The following is a 12,627-nucleotide window of genomic DNA, read 5'->3' as shown; positions in this document are numbered from 1 at the left end:
TGTGGCTATGAAGTTGTTTACATATATTATTATTATTATTATTATTATTATTATTATTATTATTATTATTATTATTATTATTATTATTATTATTATTATTATTATTATTATTATTTACATAGTTATGTATGAACTTGGTTTGGTATTAATCATGATTGTATTATTTGTGAGGTTATGTCATGAAACATCTGTTGTGTGTATATTAATATGAGTTTATTTAATGTAAGAACATGTAATTAATAATATATATGTATATATGATGTATAATTCAATGCAACATTTTGCAACACACTGTAATAAGTCCAGAACAATGCAATGTGCAACTGGAATTGTGTAGAAAATTCCTTACATTGTAAATAGGCTATTGCAGACTCTCAAAATTACGAGAAAGCATGTTGTGTTATATTCTTCTAGAAGCCTGGTCAGGCAACATATAAAAAGAGACAGTCTTGGGAGTTAAGTTGAGTTGTTTAACAAGAGTTGTGAGTGCAATTCTTTAATCGAGTATGTGAATTCATGTTGTGGTTGGTAGTATGTTGACGTGCTATTGTGGCAGTCTTCTACTTCTACTGCTTCGTAGTAGTGTTTTGTTTCAAGATGGCAGTTTGTTAATGCGTGTGTGAAAATATGTGTAAATAACTTGTAGATAAAACAGTGTACACAATTGATAGCATTTTGTGTGCATCTTTGTTGCTACATCAAGCATTCAGTTGATAAGATTTTCCACTAATCTCATTGAACAGCTAGCTTTGGCTCTCTTCTGATTCCTCACTCCTTACCTTCAAATAATAATATACTGGATATAGTAAATTTAATCTTCATCTCTTTGATAACTTTTACTTCTTTTTTCTTCTATTGTAGAATCTATTAGTCTCCTAGGTATCTTACCTTACTCTAATCATCTCAACACAATACCACTACCATCTTTTGTCCTGCCAGCTGAGTGACTCAGATGGTAAAAACACTGGTCTTCTGAGCCAAAGCTGGCAGGTTTGATCCTGGTTCAGTCTAGTTGTATTTGAAGGTTCTGAAATGCACCAGCCTCATCTCGGTAGATTTACTTGCACATAAAAATCTCCTGTTGGACAAAATTCCAGCACCTCTGTATCTCCATAAATGATTAAAAAATGTTAGTGGGACATAAAACTAATAACCCATGTCTGGTCAGGGTTACCAGCTATGGGATGGAGTAGACTGTCGAGCCAGCAACTCAACGCCGAATGTTGAGCGGTGGTAAAAAGCCTGCTCTCTAGAGGACCCAATTGCTCATGGTGGAGGAGCTCCTTTATGTGGGTGCTGGTATCCTAGTGGAGGAGATGCCTCTGAAATCCAGCAGGCAATGTCCATTCTGCAGGTTAGGAGCGCCTTTATTAAAACTTGAAAGTTAGGTATAAAAGGCCTTTGGGTTTGGTGAACCCAACATAAAAATAGCCTACCGGTATATGAAGTGTCATAGGGAAACAGAATAAGGAGAGGGCAAAATGGGAGTCAATGATCCACTGCCCAGCCCAAGAGCTCCCTGGATGACGATGACAGCAGTAGAAGTAGAAAAAGAAGAAGAAGAAGATTATGATTATTGTGGGTTTTTTTAGCCAAACATTCTAATTCCCAATGCATCCTTTTACAGACAGTACTTTATAATTATATGAATAATTTACCATATTCCCAGTTTTATAACAAAATTACCTGTTAGACTACATATATTAATTATATATTTTTAATACAGGTGGCTGTTGTGATGGGAGCGGTGCTAGGAACGATCATCTACAGAATATCACTTGTAACAGTCATCTACAGCAGCAATGACCAGTTTCTAAGCAAGAATGCCAAAATATTCACCTCTGTAACAGCTGCCATCATTAACTTGGTCATTATTATGATTCTAACAAATGTAAGTATTAAGAAACTTGATTACTGTAGTATTCCATATATTATTTTATGTTTTTTAATTTGTTAACTCAGAATAGTCTCCTTCATGAACACATTAATAATTTGGAACTAAATCATAGATACTGACATAATTTAATATCTCATACTACAGTATTATTAACAAAATAGACAAGTTTGAGCTTGAATACTCTTAAAATTAAGGGATCCATCAAATGTAAAGTAGGTTAATATGCTCTCTTCCAGCTGTACAAGAGGTTAGCTCTACAACTTACTAATTTGGAAAACCCAAGAACTCAAACAGAATACGAAGACAGCTACACGTTTAAAATATTTGTATTTCAATTTGTGAACTTCTATTCATCACTTATCTACATAGCATTTTTTAAGGTAAATATATGTTATTTTTTTATCACTCACCTTTGCTTTTTTGATAGCTTTGCAACTTTTTACTGTAGTTTATAGAAAAATTAAATATCTGCCTTTTTTGTCTTTTGGTATTTGACAGTTTAGCATAAGGTTCTTAAATATAAATATTCCCTGGAAGTGTTGCCACAATCAGCTTTATCAAACAAGGATTTGACTACGAATAGAAAAGTTGAACTTTCATAGGCTGTTTTAAATATGAGTATAGAGCCATTATACGAAAAAAGGGCAAAGTTTTCACCAAGATGCAGTATTTCTTACCAGTATTCTTCATTACATTATTACTAATAATAGTGACTGTTAAATAGTATTGTGCTTATGGTGGGGTCTACTGTTTAGTTCAACTGTCTCAGTTTGATTCAGTTGTGGACCATGTTGGACTGTAGATTTACACTCCTAATATCACCGAGCTGCCTTTTGGTCCTCGCTGTTTCTTTGCCTCTTGGATGTTTTTTCAACAACTGCCAGTGCAAAGCCCAATTTTGTAATTATACGGTACTAGCTTCTACTCACAGAACACTACCAAACTACTGTAATTGGATTTTGCACATTTTCTCCTGGATCAATGCAACATATGTTCATACATTACGTCTGTACTGGAAACACAATAGAACCTAGTGATGTTAGCTGACTATCTGATCATCTTTGTCTCCATAATGCTTAGTTGACATTTGGCCTCTTTTGTAAACATTCTGTACTATAGAGTGCTCCAAGGCCAATAGGATCTTTGATTTGAGCTGATCTTTTGTCTGGTGATTGCAGGTCATGATTGTTATCATTCATCACAACATCCAGGTTGCATTAATTTTTACCTTTTCCTCTTTAAGGTAACCCTTGTCAACAATCATACTTGAAATTACTTAAATTTCATCACACTCAAAATATCCTTGCCATAAACTTGGGTTGGTCCAATTGCTTGCCAGTTCGGACATAAATTTGACTTTTTTTTTTTCTTTTTTTCTTTTTTTCTTTTTTTGTTGAGTCATTGGCTATATTAACCCAATTCTTCATTCCATTCTCGAGTTTCATGTTGAAGATCAAGCTTGTTTACAGTGGCTAGTATGATGTCTTCTTAGCTGTTGGCTGATGCAGGTCTACTGTAATAGTGTCCATTACAAAGATGAACCGAACTGATGATACAACCAAGCCCTAAGGGATGCCAACTGTAATGCTGTGGAAGTTATCTAACACTTCTGCAGCAGTGTGGACATAGTTTCTTGGCACTGCATAAAATAACTGCACCCAATTAACAAGGTGTTATGAAACACTTTGTTGTCAAAGTACTACCCAAATCACGTCATATGATATATGATCAATCTTCTTAACAAAATCAACTTGGTTTTTAGCCAGTTTCAGTCTATCAAATTTTATTAAATAATTGTAAAAACTGTAAACTTCAGATATTAGTTCATTTTAAAATCAAACCAGGCAATGTTCAGTTCAATAATGAAGGATCACAAAGATAAAACATTCATGATGTATGATGTTTCAAGGTTTTAACAGATATTTAGATTGAGTTGCATAGATTGAGTTCAATTAAGTTGATACACCTTTGAAATGATTCATAATATATGCATAAAAATGAAATTTCCTACCATAATTGCCCACTAATTTGGTCAATTCTAGAGGGAATGTAAGTTTCTTCTACTAGAAATATATTCATCAAATTTGTATCCTACTTAAAAATATCCATCTTCTTTATACATATGCACCATCAAAGGAAAGCCATTTTCTGCTTATGAAAGATAAACACTAAAATTACACATTTTTGACAGGGTCGTTTCTTTAACTACCCTGGTGATGAGGAAGCACGGAGTACACCATTCTTGCGTATCAAAACAGATGTGTGTGATCCAGCTGGATGCCTCTCAGAGTTGTGCATTCAGTTAGCTATCATCATGGTGGGCAAGCAGTTCTTCAACAATTTTCTGGAGATTCTTTTCCCGTAAGTATATTTTTAGTAAGAAAACAACATAAACTTCCTTAAAAGTGTGAGGGAACTGCCTTTCACCAAGGCAGTTACGTTTTTAATCCTGATAGATGGTAGGACATTCACATTTTGTGTAACTCTCTATGTGCTTTATATTACTACATGTAAATTTGACTTAATGTCTCTTCTCAGGTGTTTGCTCCAAGAAGTAAATATATACTTTAATAGTACTTCACTTGGCAGATTTTAAATTTGGAGATGCCTAATTAGGGCTAAGGATGTGAGTTTGATTCTCTGTCAGGAAGTTGAGAAATTTTGAAACGAGGCTTCCACTTCTGGAAAGGGACGTGGCCCTGAAGTTTACTCAGCCTACAATACAGCAAGAGTAGCTGGACATACAGCTAACCACTCTATCGTACTTAGTGCTAAGATTACAATTAGTGGAAGCCTTTTCTTTCTACTCCTCTAGTAACTTTCATGTAGCAATACAGAGGGGTCCAAAAAAATGTAGATTTTTCTTTGATAGTTAATATCTTTGGAACAAAATGACATATTGTTGCAATTCTTGCGTGGTAGTGTCCATTGTTTTCTCAAAAGACGATGAAGGTCACGTGAATGGTGCAACAATCTTGGCGCGCGTTTTCCAGCACATGACAGTGCAGCAATGAATTAATTAAGATTGTCGTTTGAACAACTCAAGGCCATATTGAAGTAGTACTGGAAGTATGAAAACATGATGGAGGTATAACAGCAATGGCCTAATGTGTACAGAATTCAGCCACCAACATGTACAACAATTTATCATATTCAGGATAAATTTGAAGCCGATGGGACTGTTCAGGATGTGCATAAGAACAGGTCTGGCCGACCAAAAACATCAACAAGTCCAGCTTCCAGCACTGCTGTGTTGCAACATTTTACTAGGTCACCTCAAAAATCTGCGAATCAGGGTGCACATGATAGCAGGATAAGTCAATCAAGCATACAACAAATTCTGAAGGCTGCAAAGTGAAAAGTGTACATTCCAAGATTGCTGCACGCCATGTACGAGGATGGCCCAGATCGAAGGATGGAGTACTGAGAGTGGTTTGAAGGCATGCTTCGCCAGGATGAATGGTTTGCAGGGATGGTTATCTGGTTTGATGAGGCATATTTCAAATTGAAAGGTACTGTAAACTGCCACAACTACGTGTACTGGGCTCCTGAAAATCTGCATGTCACGTCGACAAACATGTTAATCTACCCGGTGTTATTGTGTGGTCTGCTTGATTGGCCCATTCTTCTTTGAAGGTACCGTAACTGGTGAGGCGTATCTTCATATGCTGCAAACATTGGATTTACTTGCCATCCAAGAGGTGTTTGGAAATGAAAGATTTTACCTAAAACAAGATGGTGCTCCACCTCACTACCACAGATGTCAAAATTTATTTGGATGAAAATCTACCTGGACAATGGATAGATCAAAGAGGAGCTGTTGAGTACCTACCATGGTCTCCAGACCTTACCCCTCTTGACTACTACCTATGGGGGACCTTGAAAAATGAAGTTTATTGACAGAAGCCAGTTACACTGATCGAGCTATGAGAACCCATCAAGGCGTCCTGTGCAGCTATCACACCGGCAACACTGACAACCATAGTTCAGTCAGCGGTTCAGCAGTATTGACATCGTTTGGCTGCTAATGGGGGTAACTTTGAACACATAAAATAACCTTACCCCCGTGCAAGTGCAAGAATTGTAACGGTATGCCATTTTGTTTAATTAATAATTACTATCAAAGAGTGTCTACATTTTTCTGGACCCCTCTGTATAATGATAAGTTCTTTTGATGCTGATGTGATCATAGCCAGGGGACAGTCAGTTTTATGTAGACTCTGAACTTTCATTTTTTTTTTAATGTTACATACATTGACTGGGATTCAAACCATGGCTGCCTTCATCAGAAATTACTGACATAGCCATTCAGCTATCATGCTTCCTTACAGTTAGCTGATGTGTAAACCAATAAGAATAGAATAACTCCACCTGAAGTATTCCCTGGAGTGTAAGCATAATTTCTCTATTACAAAGGCAGGGTGCTTATATCTTACATGGACTCTGAACCACTGGGATGTGACTTTTCATTTTGAAAATCCCACATGCATTGAATGGAATTTTATCAGTAGATCAGAAGCCACTGATATAGCCATTAGGCTTTTTCCATAAGCATGATGTTAATAAAATAAGTACATAAACTACCTGACCCATAGACCAGAAAGTTATCGACCGATAGATCTTCTCAGCTGCTGCTACAAACTGTTTGAAAGGTTATCTTTAACAGAATTAACCCCACAATCTTAGCACACATTCCTACAGATCAGGCAGGTTTTAGACCAAATCACAGCTGTTGTGATCAAGTACTATCACTCACATCACATATTGAGTGAGGATTCCAAAATAAGCTTAAAACATCTGCTGCATTTATAGACCTCACTACTGCCTTTGATACTGTCTGGCGAGAAGGTATGATTTACAAGCTCCTCAAAATCATATCCTGCAGAACCATCGTTCAAGTTATCAACAACATGCTAAGTGATTGGAGATTTCAGATGTGTTCAGGCAACAGTAAGAGCACAGAGAGAAAACTCAATAATGGCTTACCCCAAGGATTAGTTCTGTTCCTTCTGCTGTTCAATATATACCTCTCTGATCTTCCTGAGTTAAATTGCAGGAAATTCTGTTATGCCGATGATATTGCACTAGTCACACAACACTGAGATCTCAAGAAAACTAAGGAAATCCTAACAAGGGACCTGTCCTCACTAGAGGTCTATTTCAAGAAATGGAGACTTAGTCCTAGTGCAAGTAAAACAGAAGTGTCATGCTTCCATTTAAATAACTGACTGGCTAACACTAAATTGAAAATAAGCTTCTGCAATCGAGTTCTTCGTTATAGCTGCTTTCCTAAGTATCTAGGCATAACCTTGAATCACACTTTATCTTTCAAGCAACATCTTTTGAACTTATCTAAGAAACTGAAAAACTCGGAACAATATTCTTCAGAAACTATGCAGGACAACTTGAGGATCTATTGCAAGCATTCTACCACATTCTGCCCTTGATCTGGTTTATTCCAATGCAGAGTGTTGTTCCCCTATATGGCTTAATAGCCCATATACCCAATATGTTGATACACAGCTGAACAACAGCATGTGCCTTATTTCAGGCACAATCAGATCCACGCCAATCTATTGGCTCCCACTGCTCACGGGAATAATGCCACCTGATCTGCGCAGATCGAATGCCCTCTTAAGAGAGTACCGTAAAATCTGCAAAAACCCCCAACTACCAGTACAAGAAGACATCCCTGCGCTCAGTCTTCGAAGATTGAAATCACGCCATCCACCTTTACGTGATGCCGCTGACACAATCTGCAACAATTTTGACACTGTGAAAGTTTGGAAAGAGTGCATACTTCAACAGACTTGCCCCTTCGCAACGTGTTTTCTGGTGCGCAAATTATTAGTGGATTCCATCTACCGCGCATGCAGAGGGTCACTCTTAACAGAGTTCAGACAGACCATGGAAGATGCAGGGACTCACTGTACAAGTGGAACTGCATAATGTCACCAGAATGCGACTGTGGTGCCCCACAGCAAACCATCGCTCATATCGTTGGCAGCTGCAAGCTACGTGCTACGGGTAGCTGGGCTGACTTCCTTATAGCACCAGAAGCAGTGTTAGATGGATGGAAGGGCTAGACATCCTGATATGAAATTGTTTTCTTGTTATTTTAATATATTCAATTGTATACATGTAGATTTTTTGTCATATGCTAAATAATAAAACTACTGAAGTACAGTATGACTGATGTCATTCCTTATGCAACCAGTCCTAGTGATGAGTCATTGAGTGGTTTGGTGTATACAATTCAGTAGGCTTGATAGCCTATTATGCTACAATTCCTTCTAGCTCAATAAGAAATAAGAGATTACAGAATCTTTATTTTCCAGCCTAATAACTTCTCCATACATTAAATGATATCATTAGAAACCAAAATATCTTGTATAATACAAGCTCGGAGAATTAGATTTTGAATTTCTGATTCTTTAACCTTTATAATATGTAAGTGCTTCCCAGGTGCAATTAGCTACATAAATCCTCTGTATGGCCCTGCTGGTTCATTGGAATGAATTGAAATGAAAAATGTCCTTAAACCAATGGATTAAATGAGGGAACAATGCAATGATATTAAATAAGGATAATTAATACAATTGTCAGTACTTAATAAACACAAAGTGTTATGTGACTTACTTTATACTAATATTTAAGTCAGCAAGTAATACAAGTGTACAACAGAAAGATGATCAACACTGTGATTACAGGAAGATTCGCAACTGGTGGAGATTTCGTGTTCACCGCAACAAAACAAAAGACTTGGAACGGAAGTACACCCGTTGGGAAGAAGATTACCACCTAGAAGATGCTGGTCGTTTGGCACTTTTTGAGGAGTATCTTGAAATGGGTAAAAATACAGAATTCATTTTATTTTAAGAGCACAATATGTGTCCTTTGGCGTGTGCTGCTTTATATAATCTAGTCTGTGGGTTATGATTGTGTCTTCTTAACTCTATCAATTGGTCTGAAGGTAGAATTCATTTAGCAAAACATTATATTTTTTTTACAAACAGTTACTTACACTAAGGGCTCCATTTTCCTGATCATTTTACATTACATTCATACCGAGCAGAGTGATCACATGTGTTAACGTGCTACGGCTATGGTGCCAAGCTCTGCATTTGGGAGATGAGTAGGTCTGAACACCACCATTAGCTGTCCGTGGTTTCCATTTTTCACTTCCAGGCAAATGCAAGACAGTTCCGTTTCATTGGCACAGCCAATTTTTTCCACCTCCTTACCCAGTTTCATTCAACCTCATTCAATCTTTATTGGCTCATCAACTGAGGTTGGCATCCGGCCATGAAACATGCCAGAAATGTTCATCCCATCTCATCCCCAACCCCATACCAGGAAACGGGAGTAATCAGTAGATGAACATTTACATCACATTCATAGTTCTATTAGTTTATATACACAAGTTAAGTACCAGTAATCAACAATATTGATTTGCTAAAGTCATTCCTTTCAAGTCTAGAGCAAAGCTATCCAAATCAAACCAAAATCAATTTATTTGCAAATGAGGTGTGTACTTTGCTGGCAAATGATACACAAAAATATATTATTATCAAGCACCAAATTGCAAATTTAAAAAAAGAAGAAGAATATTGCCTAAAATACAGTACTACCGGTATATACTGTAATTTACACTAATATTTTTTTTAATAAACACACAGCTCATCCTTAACAAATTTATATTATTACAAAATTCTACTCATAATATTGTCTGTACTTACATAATCAACTCATACACAGTATGTAGAATCACTTCAAATAATATTATACAATTGCTATAAGATTTACATTTGCATTACTTTTTTTTAAAATCCATTTTGATACTTAACATGCATAATGACCTGATGTGTCTTAATCTGAGCCCCTTCTGCTACCACTTGTTAGAGTTCCTGAAGGGCCTTCACAGCTACTGTACCAGTCCAAGGGCCCTCAATGTCCCAACTGTACCTCACCCCTATAGGCAGTCCCCTACTCCGGCTGTTCGATCTCCATAGACAAGGGGATGGAATAAATTTATTCCCAAATTTCTTTATGTACAATAACCTGCACAGGTTGAATGCCCTCTAACATTTCATTTCTCTCTCTTTTGCTGTTAATTCTTTTCTTGAATATCTATACAGATTTTGGAAAAGGATCAAACATTTCCCCTGACAAACTGTTCCGCTCCTTTATGCCCTTCCCAATGAATGAAAATTTACCCAATCACTTCTGCTAAAATCCCATCTAATTTTATACTTGTGGCCATCCCTGCCAATGTAATTATTTTCCAACTGAAGCCTCTCATGGATTTTCCCCCATGCTTCCTCTCCTGTATACGCTGTATATAATACTACCAAACCAAACCAAACCAAACCCCATGGCACTACAGCCCTTGGAGGGCCTTGGCCTGCCAAGCGACCGCTGCTCAGCCCGAAGGCCTGCAGATTACGAGGTGTCGTGTGGTCAGCACGACGAATCCTCTCGGCCGTTATTCTTGGCTTTCTAGACCGGGGCCGCTATCTCACCGTCAGATAGCTCCTCAATTCTAATCACGTAGGCTGAGTGGACCTCGAACCAGCCCTCAGGTCCAGGTAAAAATCCCTGTCCTGGCCGGGAATCGAACCCGGGGCCTCCGGGTAAGAGGCAGGCACGCTTCCCCTATACCACGGGGCCAGCAATATAATACTACAGGTCCAGTTTTCTCCCTTCTCTTACTTAAAGCTACCCACTCAACTTTTTCTAACATTTCTGATACACTACTTTTTCTCCTGAAATACACACACACACACACACACACACACACACACACACACACACACACACACACACACACACACACATATACATACATACATTACAGGACTGTTATGCCTTTCAGCATTCAGTCTGCAAGCCTCTGAGAATTTACAAAACATCGCCACAATTCTCGATTTGCAACTAGTGTTGTGGTCTCATTTAATTCTATACCTCTTATCTTTAAATTGTTAGAAACCGAGTCTAACCATCGTCATCTTGGTCTCCCTCTACTTCTCTTACCCTCCATAGCAGAGTCCATTATTCTCTTAGGTTACCTATCCTCCTCCATTCGCCTCACATGACCCCACCACCGAAGCCGGTTTATGCGAACAGCTTCATCCATCGAGTTCATTCCTAAATTAGCCCTTATCTCCTCATTCCAAGTACTCTCCTGCCATTGTTCCCACCTGTTTGTACCAGCAATCATTCTTGCTACTTTCATGTCTGTTACTTCTAACTTATGAATATGATATCCTGAGTCCACCCAGCTTTTGCTCCCATAAAGCAAAGTTGGTCTGAAAACAGACCGATGTAAAGATAGTTTTGTCTGGGTGCTGACTTCCTTTTTACAGAATACTGCTGATTGCAACTGCGAGCTCACTGCATTAGCTTTACTACACCTTAATTCAATCTCACTTACTATATTATCATCCTGGGAGAACACACAACCTAAATACTTTATCGACCTGTTCTAGCTTTGTATCACCAATCTGACATTCAGTTCTGTTGAATTTCTTACCTACTGACATCAATTTAGTCTTCGAGAGGCTAATTTTCATACCATACTCATTGCACCTATTTTCAAGTTCCAAGATATTAGACTGCAGGCTTTCGGCACAGTCTGCCATTAAGACCAAGTCGTCAGCATAGGCCAAACTGCTTACTACATTTCCACGTAACTGAATCCCTCCCTGCCATTTTATACCTTTCAGCAGATGATCCATGTAAACTACGAACAGCAAAGGTGAAAGATTACATCCTTGTCTAACCCCTGTAAGTACCCTGAACCAAGAACTCATTCTACCACCAATTCTCACTGAAGCCCAATTGTCAACATAAATGTCTTTGATTGATTTTAATAATCTACCTTTAATTCCATAGTCCCCCAGTATAGTGAACATATTTTCCCTCGGTACCCTGTCATACGCTTTCTCTAGATCTACGAAACATAAACACAACTGCCTATTCCTCTCGTAGCATTTTTCAATTACCTGGCACATACTGAAAATCTGATCCCGACAGCCTCTCTGTGGTCTGAAACCACACTGGGTTTCATCCAACTTCCTCTCAACGACTGATCGCACCCTCCCTTCCAAGATGCCAGTATATACTTTGCCTGGTATACTAATCAATGAGATACCTCGATAGTTGTTGCAATCCTTCCTGTTCCCTTGCTTATAGATAGGTGCAATTACTGCTTTTGTCCAATCTGAAGGTACTTTATCAACACTCCATGCTAATTTTACTACTCTATGAAGCCATTTCATCCCTGCCTTCCCACTATATATACTTCACGATTTCAGGTCTAATTTCATCTATTCTTGCTGCCTTATGACAATGGAGTTTATTTACCATCCTTTCCACTTCCTCAAGCATAATTTCACCAACTTGATTTTCCTCCTCCCCATGAGCTTGGCTGTTTGCAACACCACCAGGATGATTTCCTTTTACATTGAGAAGATGTTCAAAATATTCCCTCCACCTCTCCAGTGATTCCCTGGGATCTATTATGAGTTCACCTGAATTACTCAAAACACGGTTCATTTCTTTTTTCCCTCCCTTCCTAAGATTCTTTATTACTGTCCCGAAAGGTTTCCCTGCTGCTTGACCTAGCTTTTCCAGGTTATTACCAAAATCTTCCCATGACTTCTTTTTGGATTCAACAACTATTTGTTTCGCTCTGTTTCTTTCATCTACGTACAAATCCCTGCCTGCCT

General features: G+C 38.0%; 1 protein-coding gene across 1 annotated transcript in view; it reads left to right on the top strand.

Moving 5' to 3' along the window:
• Positions 1–12,627, top strand: part of LOC136874474 (anoctamin-5-like) — a 190,700-nt gene that overhangs the window by 141,274 nt on the left and 36,799 nt on the right. The window contains exons 13-16 of the mRNA XM_067148135.2: positions 1,727–1,891; positions 2,134–2,277; positions 4,089–4,258; positions 8,608–8,747. Of these exons, the coding sequence (XP_067004236.2) occupies positions 1,727–1,891; positions 2,134–2,277; positions 4,089–4,258; positions 8,608–8,747 (619 nt within the window). The remainder of the gene's footprint in view (positions 1–1,726; positions 1,892–2,133; positions 2,278–4,088; positions 4,259–8,607; positions 8,748–12,627) is intronic.

The sequence above is a fragment of the Anabrus simplex genome, chromosome 1, assembly GCF_040414725.1.
Source record: "Anabrus simplex isolate iqAnaSimp1 chromosome 1, ASM4041472v1, whole genome shotgun sequence".
NCBI classification, from domain to species: domain Eukaryota; kingdom Metazoa; phylum Arthropoda; class Insecta; order Orthoptera; family Tettigoniidae; genus Anabrus; species Anabrus simplex.
The sequence above is the reverse complement of the archived record's forward strand: the minus strand, read 5'-3'. Positions and strand labels throughout refer to the sequence as shown.